The following is a 17,500-nucleotide window of genomic DNA, read 5'->3' as shown; positions in this document are numbered from 1 at the left end:
TCGGGTACCTGAACGTTGGAGGGAAGGGATGCTCCATGGTGCGGCATCTGTCAATGGTCGTGTGGCTCGGTCCATGGCCACACGCGTGGTGACCGTGTCTGTGAAGGAGTCCGGGTCGAGTAGAGCAGAGTCTGAGGCGGGGATCAGGGCTGCAGACAGGACCCAATGAGAGATCCGGTCAAGGTCGGGTTGAGGTCTTCCCAGCTCTCTCTCTCACACTCAAAACCAACGACCCCCAAAGAGCGCAACCACTCTACGACCTTCCTCCTTTCTTTCACTACCAGCCGACGAACTGTCTCACTCCAACGCTTACTACTCCACCGCTTCATACTCCACCGCTTCCTACTCCAACGCTCCTCACCCCAACGCTCCTCACCCCAACGCTCCTCACCCCAACGCTCCACTCTTCTCACTCCAACGCTCCACTCTTCTCACTCCAACGCTCCACTCTTCTCACTCCAACGCTCCACTCTTCTCACTCCAACGCTCCACGCTTCTCACTCCAACGCTCCACGCTTCTCACTCCAACGCTCCACGCTTCACTCCAACGCTCCACACTTCTCACTCCAACGCTCCACGCTTCTCACTCCAACGCTCCACACTCCTCGCTCCACGCTCCTCGCTCCACGCTCCTCACTCCAACGCTCCTCACTCCAACACTCCTCACTCCAACGCTCCACTCTTCTCACTCCAACGCTCCACTCTTCTCACTCCAACGCTCCACGCTTCTCACTCCAACGCTCCACGCTTCTCACTCCAACGCTCCACGCTCCTCACTCCAACGCTCCTCACTCCAACGCTCCTCACTCCAACGCTCCTCACTCCAACGCTCCTCACTCCAACGCTCCACTCTTCTTACTCCAACGCTCCTCACTCCAACGCTCCACTCTTCTTACTCCAACGCTCCTCACTCCAACGTTCCTCACTCCAACGCTCCACTCTTCTTACTCCAACGCTCCACGCTTCTCACTCCAACGCTCCACGCTCCAACGCTCCACGCTCCAACGCTCCTCACTCCAACGCTCCTCACTCCAACGCTCCTCACTCCAACGCTCTCACTCCAACGCTCCTCACTCCAATGCTCTCCGCTCTCAGGGTTGCTTCGTAATTTATAGGTCTCCCTCAGCGGGAGATGCTTGACGAAGCAGATGTCACTGTCCACCTGGTTGGCCAGGGCTTCCATGGGGTCCGCCCTTTCTGGGCGGGATTTCGGCTGTGCCGGGAAGCCTGCCCAGTCCTCGCGTGGCTGGATTCGCCAAAAAGGTACTGCACAAAGGTTTTGCCTCGGAAGGCGACAAGAAGGTACTGCACAAATATTTTGCCTCGGAAAGCGAGAGGAAGGTACTGTGGTTCAAAATAAAAGGGGACAAAGGATTTATAAACCTGACTAAAAGCCATTGCAACGCGCCCCCCCCCCCCGCTCCCCGCTACCCACTACACACAAGGAGGGGTTCTATCTGCACATATACTTAATGGAATAACTGACTTGGGACACCTGTATGTTGTATGCATACTGTTCCGAGAACCGTAACAATATATGGATATGTATGTATGTGTGTGTGTATATATATATATATATATATATATATATATATATATATATATATATATATATATATATATATACATATATATGTTGTACACTCACATAAGCCTGGTGTTGGCGCAGTGGTTAGGGCAGCGGCTTGGGATCCAAAAAAAAAGGTCCTGAGTTCAAGCCCCGTTGGGCCACTGAATTAATACACCAGGGGGTTGACTCAGCCTGTCATCCTTCTGAGGTTGGCGAAATGAGTACCAGTGTACTGGGCCGGTGTATACCCCGGTTAAAATAGGTGTACCATATCCCTGTGTCGTAAGAGGTGACCAGGGTTGCGTCAGGAAGGGCATCCGGCGTAAAACATGTGCCAAATCACTATGCGGATCATACGGATGATCCGCTGTGGCGACCCCGAACGGGAGCAGCCGAAAGAAGAAGAATAAGATATGTTGTACACTCACACACACTTGTCCAGCAACAAAATATTTCTTCCTTCTTTTTCTTTTTTAAACACAACACTTGCGAATTTATGCTGATATTAATATTGCTGCAGTCTGCGGTCTCGGGGCTCAGGCCGACTACGAGGGGGAATTCCCCGGTTTCTCGAACTTACCAGTACCTGAGGCCACTCGGAGTGAATAACTTTGGGGGTCCCATGGCCTCGCCCCCCCCCCAACTGGGGACGCACCCTCAGCAAATGTGCTACTTACCTTATCTGGTGATCTTGAATACGGCCGAGTTGCACCACTAGCACATGCCGGACCTTGCAAACTGAACCGTCGGGAATCTCAACCTACCAAGCTATCTACATGCAGACAGTGCTAGACCAATCATGGGAAAGATGGACACGGACAGATGGACGGAAGATGGACAGGGGAGGGGGGGGGAGGACATAAGGATTTTAATGGCATATTGAGAAATGAGGGTTAAGCAATTTGTATAGTAATGAGATCAGAGAAAGAGAAAAAAGACACAGAGAAAACTTAACAAGCACCTTACCTTCCACTAACACAGTACATGGGCCCAGCATTCACAACCACAATTCAACGCTGAGGGAGAGAAGTGGGAAGAAAGACTGTGAGCTGTCAGGGGTGTGTGGAGAAGTGCGTGTGTGCAGGGAAACTGAGAAAGTTGCGGCAGCAAAAATGTTTGAGGGGATAGCCTAAGTTTGAGATCCTACCAGGTGTGTTTGTAGTGGAGCTTGGTTTCGGTCCTATTAATCTGCTTGGCTTCGCCCACCCCCTCGCAGCCTCGGCTCCTCGCTCGTGATGACGGTTCGTGAGGTAAAAACCAAAGGGGTGAAAGTGTCAAGAACCAGCAGCGCGACCTCAGGGAACAGTGTCTGGTGCCCGTTGAAAAGAGCCGCAAACGACCGTTTAAAGGAGCCAATGTAAACAACTGTTGAAAGGAGCCAGTGCAAACGACCGTTGAAAGGAGCCAGTGCAAACGACCGTTGAAAGGAGCCAGTGCAAACGACCGTTGAAAGGAGCCAGTGCAAACGACCGTTGAAAGGAGCCAGGGCAAACGACCGTTGAAAAGAGCCAGGGCAAACGACCGTTGAAATGACCCAGTGCAAATGACCGTTGACAGGAGCCTCGAGCAAACGCTCCGGGGTTCACTCTTTTATAAGACCGCCTGGAAGTTTCGAGAACGTGCGCGTCATTGGGTGGGGCCGGCGCACAGATTGGTGTTCCTCCTCCATAGCCCCGCGCATTCGAGTTTCTGCAGCGAGTCCTCTCAGTCGGGACTTCTGGCTGTCATAAGAGTCAAACCTCGCTTGCCACCACTTAAGGCGAGCGAGCATTTGGCTGGTTTGAGGCGCGCAAGAACTATTATGGGGAAACGGAGCCGATTTCTCTCAGGTCAATGCTGACCAAACACCACCCGAGCACGTGATAGCAATCATGAAGGCTTACAATGGGGTTAATGGTTAAGGGTTGTGGGATGAGGAATCTCCTTTGGAGTGGCGGAGTTTGGGATTATGTAACTGTACTTCATGTCTTGATTGCCTTATGTGCGTGTGGGAAGAGATCATGTCAAACTACAGTCTGTATTGAATAAAAGTGCGTGAACTTACATGTGGTGTGAGAAAAGAGAAAGGGAGAGGAAATTAATGATGAAGAAGAGAGAGAGAAATCTATATATTACTAAAACTCTCATCTTGTATTTTTGTATGTATGTATGTATGTATGTTCCCGAAATACAGCCAAAACGGTACACGATGGCACAAACTTTTTAGGGCCACCTTACTCACTGTTCGCCTGCGGTGTGTCGTATCAAGTTTCGTTCAAATCCGGCAACGAAAAAATAATTTTAAAAATCAATTCTCGGTTCAGTCAAGTACTCTTCGGGAGAATTTGATCAATACAAACAACCTCAGCGGTATAGTTCGCTGGAGCTATCTTTATTTTTTTCCTGAAATGATTTCTTTTAAAATCTCAAACATTTAGTATCGACAAAGAACGATTTATTTTTAAGCATAAAATAAACAGCCATTTTCATCTAATACTTCCATATTCATTAATAAATAAAATTGTGTTTAGATGATTACGCACAATAATTTCTTTGACTTTCTTTTCTCCGTTTGTTTTTTTTTCACATTGACGCGCAATATCAAGTTTCGTTCAAATCTGGCAACGAAAAAAATTATTAAAAAATCAATTCCTGATTCAGTGAAGTACTGTTCGGGATTATCTATCTATAATTCCAGCTGTGTGTGTGTGTGTGTGTGTGTGTGTGTGTGTGTGTGTGTGTGTGTGTGTGTGTGTGTGTGTGTGTGTGTGTGTGTGTGTGTGTGTGTGTGTGTGTGTGTGTGTGTGTGTGTGTGTGTGTGTGTCTGCGACTGCCGTTTCTCGACGATCTGATTGAAACTTTCCAGGAATATTGCCGGGGACCCGCGGATGTGCCTTTTCAAGGTTTGATATTAATCGGACGAGCGGTTCCCAAGTTACGGCCATTTATCTGTCAACCAATGACAAGACGCATTGCTATGACATCACGAATGATGTCACAATTAATGTTATTTTTTTTTGTTGCACGATTGACGTCACAATTCTTCTTCGTTTGGTATGACGTCACAATCGACGCTGGGGACCTGAGTATGTGCCTTTTCAAGGTTTGATATTAATCGGACAAGCGATTCCCAAGTTACGGCCATTTATCTGTCATCCAATGACAAGACACGGTGCTATAACGTCACAATGTTTATTTATTTATTTTTAAATATTTTGCACGATTGACATCACAATTCTTCTTCTTCGTTTGGTATGACATCACAATCGACGCTGGGGACCAGAGTATGTGCCTTTTCAAGGTTTGATATCATTCTTCATCTGTTTCAGCTGTTTCCCAAGTTTTTCCCAAGGTTTGAATTAATTGTTCAAATTATTAATTAATCCCAAGGTTTGAATTTTTCCCAAGGGAAACAGCTGTTTCCCAAGGGTTTGAAAGCTGTTTTTTCCCAAGGTTTGAATTGATTGTTGTGCTTGGTAGACATTTGTGAATACATTTACAGATAGAGGGGAGAGAGGAGGGGCGAGAGGGGGGCGAGAGGGGGGCGAGAGAGAGGGGCGAGAGAGAGGGGCGAGAGAGGAGGGGGGAGAGAGGAGGGGGGAGAGAGGAGGGGCGAGACTAGGGAGGAAAGAGGGGGGCAAGAGAGGGGCGTCACAATTCTTCTTCTTCTTCGTTTGATATGACGTCACAATTGACGCTGGGGACCTGAGTACGTTTCCCAGGTGTTTCCCAAGTTATGGCCATTTATGATACGGTTGGTCCGATCTAATTGAAACAATACCCCAATCCAGTTGTCGTTTACGAGAGCGAAGTAACGAAGCTGCACATACTGGCATGCACCTACGGGAACGCACCTACAGGCCCACACTAGTTTTATCAATGCAAACAACCTCAGCGGAAAAGTTTGCTGGAGCTATCTTTTTTTTTTTCTTTTTTTCTCTTTTTAAATTATTTTTTATCAACGGTTGTCAAAACGGGAACCCAACGGGTTCACAAGCCGTCTAGTTAATTGATGATAAAGGGAATGTAAGGAAGGGATCGGCACATGCCCGCATCAAATGGCTGCCTACACCTTGCCGACAACCTTCCATGTGTAAAAGAAAAATAGGGTGCATCCTAATCTACCTGTTCCAATGCAGTTTAGATCCCACTGACCCATCTCAAGGTAAGGGACTATTCTAAACATTTATTATGGAAATAACTACGCTGAAGGACCTACATGTCGTGAGTGCATATTTACAATAGCGGTATTTTGGTTGGCGATGCCCCTCCTATGTCAACATATTTGCACCAACAATGACTTTTAAATCGGTTTAAATAATGGGAACCAGAAAAGATAATGATTGCAAATTTCTGAACAGATTTTAGAGAAATGAATAGAGGATCCAAATAAAACAATTTTAGATTGTACCTCGGGATGATCATTTTGATTCCAGGAACAAACGAAAAAGTGTGACCACAATCCCACTCCACCATCCCAACTTGGAGTTACAGTGTCGTCATCTCCACTACTGAAGGTGGATGGAGGTTCTATATTCACCCATTTGTCTGTCTGTGAGCACGATGTCTCAAAAAGTTATGGACGGATTATGACAAAACTTGGTGGATGAGTTGGGTCGGTGACAAGAACAAGCCGATTCGATTTTGGTTAAGGTCCAGATGCAGATCCGGCCTATCGGTGGAATACAAAATGTAAACTGAGCCGGCGAAGGTATGCACTCCACTGAGTGCCGTTCTAGTTTGGGAAGGTTATGGCCTCTATTTTATGATTACAGAAGAACAATTATGGCAGACTATTTTATAACAAGACGATACAATACCTGGGGCACATTACTTCCAGTAGTTAGAGAGACTGAAGCACAATCATAATCACAAACTGCTTGGAACGACTCGTTCGAATAATTTTTGCTTGTGCAGGGCAACGCTCCAGCCAAAAACTCTTATGGTGCACCTGCAACAGCAACAGTAATGGAGTTTGGAATTCTTCCTGCAGCTTCCTATTCACCAGATTTGGCTCCTCTCCTGTAGTTTACAAATTTGAATTGAAATCATAATCTTCGAGGATGATGACCAAGTTATGAATGCTATTATTCTTCGTGAGCTTATGTGTTGGACAATTAATCATTGGAGGAAGTGTCGATCTTCAGGAAGGGGATAAAAATATAATTGGGGGGGGGGGGGATTTGAACTTGTCTGGTAATGTCGGATTTGGTTTCCAACCCTTGTATGAAGTACTTAAGCTGAAACCATTACATACCTATCTGCATTAATGTTGGCAGTTTAGATGAGAAACAGATTTCCCTCAACATGTGCTCGGCAACATTTATGTAGACATTAGCAAAGCCACTAAGGCATGCTGATGGCAGCTGTAAGTAGGCCCCCTTTCGACTTCCATGATTCTTCATTTCTTAACTTGCAGCACTGAGGGTCTTCACATGTGGTGATCTCTGTGAACGCAACAACGTGTGAACAAGCAGCAATGTGCTAGGTAAATCCCATCATTATGCTTCTGTGCCTGGTCAAAGTTCAGAATTCAACACAGCTTTAAGAGTTGCAGCATATCTTCTATTTCTAAAAGATTTTGCTAAAATATGATGCCCTCAGTAGTTTTAAAAGGGAAACAAAAATAATAATAGTGAACATCTCAACTGTATCATCCTCTGCTGACTTGGTTGACAGTGCCATGCACTCCAGATTTAGTTGATGGTGGCAGGCTCGGGGGCTGCTTTGATTGTTCAAAATTTCGTCAATTTTGCACCGAATAAATATATGGACCTTTTTTAAAACTTTTGCTACGGCCAGCCAAGTCGCCACATCAATAGTTCCCATGACTAGGCTCAACTGTCCTGCCCCCTGCTGGCCAAACATTTCACATAGCTACATAGTTCAGTGAGATATCCCTGTGTCGTAAGAGGCGACCAGGGTTGCGTCAGGAAGGGCATCCGGTGTAAAACATGTGCCAAATCACTATGCGGATCATACGGATGATCCGCTGTGGCGACCCTTAACGGGAGCAGCCAAAAGAAGAAGAAGAAGACATAGTTCAGTGAGTGTGAAATGGAACTTTTGCTGGACCTCTCTCGGTAATCCCCGTGTTCGTAATACCGAATCCTTCAAGGGAGGTACTCTGAAAGGCATCCTAATTGTAATGAACAACATCCAGGGCAAGTAGTTAAACAGCATACAGAAGAACATATATACTGTAGTAGGACATACAAGGAAGGACATACAACTCCCAAGAGGTCAATTGGCCCATCATACCTGTGAAACGTACACAACCCAACATTCTGTATCATGGATCCTGAGTGAGTAGAGTATCCTGTGACAGTTACACACCCCACACTCGATGCATGCAAAAGATCAAAACGATTTGATGACAGAAGAGTGGAATCTGACACAGAAATGCATCGGTGCAAATTGTTTCTTCCTTAAAACACATTCCAGTAAGGCTGCTAAACATGATCTGACTGTTCCTGTTCCTGATCTGTAGTTAAAACTTTCCACATGTTAGCTTGCTGAATTCTTAATTATGGTTTCTAATAACTTTTTAATCACCGAAGTGAAATTTTTAACCATTCTAATATCTTGTAATTCGTTCCTGATCTGTCTTGCCTTTATGAGCTAGTATTGCATGCGTTGTCATCAAATTATTTATTAATTTTCTTTATTTAAATGTTTCGTGGCTAAATATTGATTCATTTAAATGTTGAGTCGGATTTAAAAAAAAAGTGTGAAAACAAATGTTGTACAAGATGTACATCACCTGTATGGCCACTCCATCGACATCAATATATAAAGTGATCATGTATACATACGGTGGCAAGATCAAGACAGCAAGGTATCGGACGGGGACACGGGGACACGGGGACGTAATCTCACCAAAGTTGTTCTCTTCATGCTTAGGAATGTTTCAAGAGCTAAATGGGGGGAAAATGCTTATGGAGGAACACCATATCACCTTTGATTTGCAGGTGACATTGTGTTGGTTTCGTACAATGCTGAAGAACTGAAAATCATGATGGAAGAGATCAATTTGGGGAGTCATCAAATTGTGTGTGTGTGTGTGTGTGTGTGTGTGTGTGTGTGTGTGTGTGTGTGTGTGTGTGTGTGTGTGTGTGTGTGTGTGTGTGTGTGTGTGTGTGTTTGTGTGTGTGTGTGTGTTTGTGTGTGTGTGTGTGTGTGTGTGTGTGTGTGTGTGTGTGTGTGTGTGTGTGTGTGTGTGTGTGTGTGTGTTAATGAAAGACCCACCTACGTCTCTCACTTGTAAATGGAGGGAATAGCCAACCAGCTCTCACCTAATCAATTATTCTCAGGTGGCTAGGATTATAAAAATAAACACCTCCCATGCTCATTCTTGTTCATCGAGATATGAATGGTGTTTGTTCGTGTGCTCGTCTGTCTCCCATTTACGGCGGCCGTTTCCCGTGCTTTGTTTAAAAAGCTGCCGATTGGTTATTTTACATTTTCATTTCACTTTTATTGATGCAATATAGGCAGTCACTTTATTGTCCCTTCCAGTAATCTTTGAAATCAACATGAATATTGGGATTAAAGTAGATTTAATACAGATCTTCATGGAGTAACACACAATTTATAATAACTATATATTTGCCCTCTTTTTAGACAAATCCAAGCTCCCCCACCCAATGTTGCACCGCCATGTTGCAGTGGGTGGTATAAGTAGCTCAAAATGTTGGCTCTGAGTGAAACTAAGAGTGCAACACGATTAACCTTTTTCAAGTGCATTGAATAATTTAAGTTGACAGATTAACTTTAACTTGTCCCATCAATGGGGTCGGATACTCTTGCTATTAAAATATAACTCGCAATGTCTCTTTAACTGTTCGGAGCCAATTTTATCCAGCAAAGTTGGCAATGACACTTGAAAAATGGATTTTCATTTCGAAATCTTTTACTTATACAGCCTACAATATAATGTGGCCAATTTGCCTTTTACCCATAGCCGGTGAAACAAGTTACCTGGCATGGAAAGGGAGACTACTTTGCAGTGGTGGTGGCAGAGACTGGCGGTTCTCAGGTAGTTGTGCATCAGGTGACTCGACGGCGTTCGCAGGTAAGTCGCTTATCCACATGAATGTCAACCATTTAAAGATGCCTGAATGCCGTTATGATTCTGCCATGGGCATGCATGCATGCACGCATGCAGGTGCAGGTGTTGGTGTACGAGTGTGCAACGTTTGTTGTTCCGGTGTTTCGGCCCGCATTGTATTTTCTTTATATCACTACGGATATACATTAGAGTTGGCTTTCATCCGAGCTTACTGTTTCTACACCTCTTCCATGTCAGTTGAAGCAACATTTCTCGAATAATTGGTTAATGGTGTATTTGTTTGTCAATAAAGATGGTACGTATGAGTTGTGATTGATAAAATATGTTTCTGTTTTGCAGGTTCCCTTTCGGCGCAACAAAGGCTTGGTTCAGGCTGTGGCCTTTCATCCTTTGAGGCCCTGCCTTTTTGTGGCCACACAACGCTTTGTGCGCATTTACAATCTCATCAAGCAAGAACTTACCAAAAAGCTGATGGCCAGCTGCAAGTGGCTCTCTGGCATGGCAATTCACCCTGCAGGTGAGGCTCTGATCGTGGGCTTAACCACTGCAGGATATTGTATGCGCCTTCAACTCAGCCTACTGAGGCCTGCGATAGTAGGTGGACTGGGGAAGTAAGAAACATTTTGAAAGAATGGAGAAAGGGAAGTTGCTGTTTTGTCGAACAATTAAAGACTTGTTTCTTTTTCCACGGCCGATCATGGGTTCAATTCCAATGGCTGCTCACTCGTACCAACCATCACTTGGCAAGTGGACAAGATGGCTAATTTCCCCACAGCCCTTATTTCTCTAACCCCTAAAAATAAGTCGAGGGAGTCCTTAGTCCTGGAGTGAATGGAAATGGGTTTATTTGAGGTGTGACGAGAGGACCCGTTTGGTGTTCCCATCTCAGCGCATCTCTTTGACTGTTGCATGTCACCAGGTTGAAATACCGTATGCTGTGTTGCAGGCTGAATCTAAAGCTGTAATAATTGTAGGAATCATTTTCCACAGGGGATCACGTGATTTGTGGAAGTTATGACCGACGTATGACCTGGTTCGACCTGGACCTTTCCACCAGGCCCTACAAAGTGCTGAAGTAAGCCCAACATTGAATAAAACACCGTAATTATTTCTCAGCGATGGTCTTACCACTCGGTGAAATAAAATGTTTTAAAACGTTAAAATAAGCTCATTGTCCCTCCCAGAAATGCAGCTGACACTTGATTTATTGAGAGGTAGCAATATTTTGGCTCGTGTCGAAAAGGAAACATTAAAAGTTGCTCTAACCAATCCTCGTAGTGCACCAGCAATTTCTAGGCCACAAGACAAATTTTCACCAGATAACAAACACAGGGAGTCTTTCCTGGGTGGAATAACGTCTGCAACCTGGATGACCTGGGAAAGGGCAAGAGGGATGCGAGGGTGGGAGGAGCGAGGTCAGAAGTGAAGTGTCACAGTTAAGAAAATAGAAGAACAGAAGGTGTACAAAACACTCTGGGGAGGAGCTTTGGCTCCATAGCAATAACTTAAGGCCCGGTCACACCTTGACGTTTTAGCCAGCTATGGCAACGTATTAAAATGTATGTAAAACGCTGGCTTACGTTGAACTTTTGATGTTTTTTTTTTAAAGATTCGGACGTATTCATAGCGACTTGGTCTTATGTATAACGCATTGGTAACTACACAGAACGTTTCGTTGTGTTATAGATAACTTATACCAACGAATGCTGAACCTGTTGTCGGCCTACACAACCGATGCCCAACGATAGTCTAACTCAGGCATAGCGCGTTGCACGCATCGCCGACGATGTCGTGACGTAGCCTATTAAAAGGCTGATGCACAACGATTCAAATCTAAACTGCCGTAGAAATGGAAGGGTCAAAATCGCGGTCACACCTTGGCGATCTTGCCAGCGTATGCCGACGTAACAAAAAGTGTGTCTAAAACGTTGGGGCACGTCGAATACGGTATGGGTAAGTTTGGTATGCGCGAGTAGAACGCTAAATACGCTATCATAAGTCGTAGTAAGTAGAGTACGTCAATAAATTTTGAACATGTTCAAAATTTTACGACATACTCGGCGTATGACACACGTTCCGCATGCGATGAGGATAAGTTTTACACACGATATGCGGACGCTTACACACATCCACAAAGGCTACTTATAAGCTACTCATAAGTCGAAACATGTCGCGGTAATGTCTTTTTTACGCGAAACTTATTTCTAACTTATGTTTGACGTGCTTTGAACCAATTCTTTACGTAGCCCCAACACACATCGACGTATGTAGACGTATTCCAATGACGTCTTCCGGTCGACAAAAAAAATAAATGAACGTGTTTCTAGGTTACAACTGCCATATAAAGACGTGTTCCCAGCGGTTTTGGGAATTGGTATGTAAAAATGGTGTTCATAAAAGGGGAACCCAACAGTGTTTTTGAGTCGATGTCCATGTCAGCAGTAACAGTATCAGTATCAGTATCAGTATCAGTATTAATATTACTATTAGTATGAGTATTAGTAGTAGTTTGTTCATGTTGGCAGTAGTAGGTGAGTGTGAGGGGGAGGGTGTGGGTTATGATGGATCGTCCTTGCGTCCGCGTGTCCACGGGTAGGTTCATAGGCTGCCACTCAACGATTTAAATGGCTGCATCTCCACTATTGAAAGTAGACGCTTGCGCTCAACAATTGGATTTTTTTTACACTCAACGACTTTTAAACGGTACCACTCAGCTAGTTTCATTGTTTACAATGAACGATTTAAATTGCTGTCACTCGCCTTTGTTTGTTTTATTTTTATTTATTTTTTTTGACGCTGGGGTTTGGAAATTTGAAACGTTTCTTCTGAACGTGTTAAAACGCTCAAACTCGACTATTTTAAATAGACGCTGCCGATGGACAATTGGAATCATAGCCAAGCTAGACATCGAAGTGTGAACATCCTCGTCATGCCGAAGAAAAGTTTGAAGAATGCTGCAAATAAGTGTCCTGGCCGTGGCCGTGGACGCTGACGCAAGGACGATCCATTATACCGACGTCTTTCAGCCTATGAGTAACTTAAAAGTAACGTCTGTCGACGTGTGGCAACGATCGCGTAACGTGCCAACAACACGTTAATCATAGGTAGGAAATAAGTTTCGGGTACTCTAAACACTACCTCGGCGTGTCTCAACTTATGATTAACTTACAAGTAGCTTGTGTTGACGTCTGTCAACGATCGCAGACCGTGCCTACAACTTGTGGCCAGCGTAGCGGAACTTGTGAGTCATACGCCGGCATACGTCGTGAAATTTCAAGCATGAAAAAATTTGAGGACAACCGAAAAGTACAACGTTTAAAGCCAACGTACAACGACGTATGGCAACGTACTACGACGTATGCCAGCGTGCTCTCAATGTTATCAAAACTTACCCATAACGTATTCAACGTGTGCCAGCGTTTTACAAAAAAAATTCAAAAATCGGCATACGTTGGCTAAAACGTCAAGGTGTGACCGGGCCTTTAGTTTCATGACTTGTTTCATGCACTTAGTGACTTTGAAGACTTTTGGCTTAAATGCTGGTTAATGATGCACCTCTAACTGTGATTGGTGAGGCCAGATCGTATTTGGAACTCACATGGATACATTGTGTTTCGCCCACCAATCGTAACCAGGAAGCATCACTGTTCTTTTTAAGCAGTCGGGAGTTGTCAGAATGTGATTGTTGAAATTCTCCGACCTGGACAAACACCGTGATGATACCGTCATGATGATGTCGTGACTACAAACCCAAAAGGGCCTCCAGCAGTGCAAGAATGTCAGTCAAATGCTGTGTCACCAAGCAGATGAAAAGCAAAGCTACTGACCAGTTTTGCCCTTGTTGGGGGTCGTCAGGGCAACACTGCTGTTTCATCCGTTTAGTGACTTTGAAGCCTTTCGGCGGTAAAGTTGGCTGGCTTAAGCTCTTCGGGTCTTGAGTTTGAGCCCCTGTTGCACTGTGGAAATAACACCAGGTGGGTTGGTTGACTCAGCCTGTCATCCTTTTGAGGTTAGCAAAATGAGTACCAGCTTACTCGTAACAGGGGCACTGCATCAGTGGCACAGCCAGGCTTCTAGAAATTATGCAACCAACAACCACAGGCTGCATACGAAACGAGCCTTTCGGCCAGGTGGTTAATGATGCACCTCGAACTGGTGAGGCCAGATCCGATTTGGAACCAACAATATTTGGAGCCCTTCTGGAGAACCCATGTATATATGGGTGGGTAAGGGAAGTGAGGGGTTGGCGACCTTGGTCTTTTTGGTAAATACTCCCACCATGTTAATGTGACGTCCCGGAATAAAATGATCTCCTCATCCCACTAAGTTAATTTTGTTGCTCCGGTGACCATATTTTCTTCAAATCATTTGTTCAATAAATATAATGTCTTGTTCCGTTTCAGTGTTTTCTCATACGTGTTATCATGTAACATATCCTTCCCAGGTGTCAGAATTACTCGTGCACCTTTATTCACAGAATGTTTCCTGCGTTTTAGTTTGTTTTTTCGTCCCATTCTGATAATGTTCCATTTTCCCTAACTAACCTGATAAGCTCCATCCAAGGAGAGTGGTTTCTCCTGTGCTCGAAGCTCATCGAACAACCTGAAAAATGCGATCGATAGATGAGAGCCTGGTTGCCTCAAGTGCCAGAACCTCCAAGCAGAGCTTTGTGTGCTTTTTGTGCTCACAGTTCATGAACCAAGTCATTTCACTTTTCTTGACTACAAAATATGAACTGATAGGCCCCTTGGTACCCATCAAATTTTCTTGCTTCGCCTGAACACCAATTTTCATATGGCTGACAACGGTCTTGGTTGTCTTTATTTAGCATTGTTTGAAAACTCCTTTAAGCTTTTATGCTCAAGCAGTTTAGTGGCTCAAGCATGTATCTTGAGATTGGTTTGCTAATGATGCTTTTGTTGTGAAGCAAGTAATGGACTGGCCTAGATGTCAATTGTATACAAATATCAGCAAGCGCACATGAACACGCTTTCTCCTTGGCTTGCTGCAGGCACCATAGGAAAGCTGTGCGAGCTGTCTGTTTTCATAAGCGTTACCCTCTCTTTGCTTCGGCTTCGGATGATGCGACTGCCATCGTTTGCCATGGGATGGCTTACAGGTGAGAACCTTTTTATCTTTTTATTCCATTTAAGTAAAACGCAAGTGGTGCATGTGGCACGGTATACGCAACAACGCAACTCTTGACTTGCTGTTCTTCTCCCTCTGCCCTCTCTACTCTGCTTTCCCATTTATATATCCTCAGAGAGGGAATATTCACCAACGCCCCTCCCTCGACAAACCAGTCATGCTTACTCGACGATTCTATATCCGGAAGCAACTGAAAATCTCTCGCACCCTTGCGATCTTTTCTACGCAGGTTAAAGTCTAACGACAACACAACTTGTTACCTTTTTACACGACTCATTACCCAGCTTCAAGCATAAACACGTTACCTTAAACGTTACACGGTCATATATAACAAACAATTAATTCAATACCAAATACTATGATTTTGAGCGTTAACATTGCACTGTGTCGGTTCACTATAAAGACTTGCAACATCACTCTTGTACTCCACGTTCATATGCCATGCCTGTGGGAAATGTTTTTTCGCCTCACCTGTTCTCTAAGGGAGAGACTATTGTAATTAGTCGGTGGCGGACTACATGCAGATCTACTTTAATGCCCGTCATTTGTTCTCAGTTCTACTGTAATCTATAGACCCCCCAGCGAGGCCCTGCATTCTTTAAGTGCTCGGTGTTGTCGACATTGTCGTCAGTTTCTTCCGTTGTCGGCCTGATTGACTGAATATTAATTCGTTTTATCTTGATTGCAATTTACCGTAATGCAAGGTATGTCTCGTTATCTTTATTTATATTTCTGTCATTTTGACCACACTATGAAATGAAGACAATTATTGTTTTTGTCGGTTATAATTTTGAATGTTCGTGTTGTGAAGATGTTCAAATTGACCGACATTTGATCTGCTCTTTAATGGACAATATAAAATTGCTTTTTATCTTTGACGTCTGAGTTTTCCATCATCGTAAATTAATCCGAATGCACTTTGCTTATAAACTTTGTATTGAGCATAAATGAGCTTTACTTTCTTGTCTGACTTGCAACCTCGAAAGATGCCAAAACTCTCCATTTTCAGTCGTATGAACTGGAAAGGTGACTCTGGTATGTAGTTAAAAAGAGCTTTACAAACACGTTTGACATACTTCTGTATAATTCTCTGCACGACGTCGTCCGTTGAACTCGAGAGTTCATAAAACACGGCACGATACCCCCATGCAGTGTTATATTTTAATAAAATAATGATTCTTAACGATCGTTAAAAAAACAATCCGTAAGTTTAGTGATCTTGAAGTAGACTCGAAGCAGTCCCTAATACCACCCTCATACACCATCCCACTGAACCTTTATTTTATACCGAAGTACTGCAAAACTGGATGTTCTGGGAAGGAGGATGACAGTTGATTTGTGTACTGCAGTGTTCAAGTATATATTTAAATAAAATAAAGATTGTAAAAGTCGTATAAATCAATTAATTCCGGTAATACCGCCATTTTCCACAGTGTTGATTACATCACCGGATTGAAGACGTTAATTAGTCATTCGTGCTTGTCACGTGTGTCTTATGTCATTATCAAAAACAGTAAGTTTCCTGTTTGGAATGATTTTCAGTTTTGTTTTACTGCCAGGTTGGCACACAGAGTTAAAATATATATATATATATATATATATATATATATATATATATATATATATATATATATATATATATATATATATATCTATCTCACTCCTCTCTGCGCATGTGCAATCAGGACGAAATCTGAGCTAAGGTACGGTTAAATGAAAGACTTGTCTTCCGATTAGTGTTCCAAATATAATGTTTGGTTTAATTAAGTTGTTCCTCAATCATAAACCGATAGGCTGGACAGATGGGCAGACAGACGGTAGATGGATGGATGGATGGACGGATGGACAGATGGATCGCTTCATGTGCATGGGGTAATAAGGCGTGTGTGTGTGTGTGTGTGTGTGTGTGTGTGTGTGTGTGTGTGTGCGTGTGGGTGTGTGTGTGTGTGGGCGTGTGTGTGTGTGTGTGTGTGTGTGTGTGTGTGTGTGTGTGTGTGTTTTTTTTTGAAAATCATGGAAAAAAAAAAAAACAGGATTGGGCCAAATTCACCAAATTGTGCATATGTGTTGGTAGTGCCCAGAGTCAGGTCATGAGTACAACCTCCCCCTCCACCCTTCCCTGTAATGGGGTAGAGGGAGAGCCATCTTGCGATTTTCACTGTACATGTTCTACAATGCAGGTTTGCAGTAGACAGGGTGGATTACCACCTCCCCACTGCCCTTGCCCCCCCCCCCAGGCTGCTCCCAAAGGGGGAGGTTGTTTCTGGTTCAGGTGAATGTTAGACAAAGCCAAATGATAATGGAACTATGACACCCACGTGTTTAATTTTGCTTCATGGTTTCCCCTCGACCCACAGTGATTTGCTCAAGAACCCCTTGATCGTTCCAGTGAAGGTTCTCAAGGGTCATCATGTGTCGCATGATCTGGGCATACTGGATGTGACATTCCATCCTACACAGCCCTGGCTCTTCACCGCTGGTGCCGACACCACCATTCGCCTTTACTCTTAATGCCACCTTATAGCTGTATGGTTTGGAGGGACTCCTGTCCTCCACTCAATTTCTGATTCCTCCGCTGTTGTTTATTAAGATGTTTACTGCACCAATGGAAAGGAGGAGTCTATTTTCCTCACACGTTTAGACCTGAAAGTACAAAGACTTTGTCATTTGAACAATACAACGTGTCATTGGTATTTTGTAAAAGTTCAATAAATAACTATATTGTTGTTAAA

General features: G+C 44.0%; 1 protein-coding gene across 1 annotated transcript in view; it reads left to right on the top strand.

Moving 5' to 3' along the window:
* Positions 1-17,494, top strand: part of BOP1 (BOP1 ribosomal biogenesis factor) — a 169,841-nt gene extending 152,347 nt beyond the window's left edge. Inside the window, exons 14-18 of the mRNA XM_085891535.1 lie at positions 9,513-9,623; positions 9,960-10,137; positions 10,611-10,695; positions 14,632-14,739; positions 17,126-17,494. Coding sequence (XP_085747661.1) covers positions 9,513-9,623; positions 9,960-10,137; positions 10,611-10,695; positions 14,632-14,739; positions 17,126-17,279 — 636 coding nt within the window. The 3' untranslated portion in view covers positions 17,280-17,494. The remainder of the gene's footprint in view (positions 1-9,512; positions 9,624-9,959; positions 10,138-10,610; positions 10,696-14,631; positions 14,740-17,125) is intronic.
* Positions 17,495-17,500: the final 6 nt, after the last annotated feature.

The sequence above is a fragment of the Eptatretus burgeri genome, chromosome 8, assembly GCF_056783735.1.
Source record: "Eptatretus burgeri isolate ZD-2024b chromosome 8, Ebu_testis_v1, whole genome shotgun sequence".
Classification (NCBI taxonomy): domain Eukaryota; kingdom Metazoa; phylum Chordata; class Myxini; order Myxiniformes; family Myxinidae; genus Eptatretus; species Eptatretus burgeri.
The sequence above is the reverse complement of the archived record's forward strand: the minus strand, read 5'-3'. Positions and strand labels throughout refer to the sequence as shown.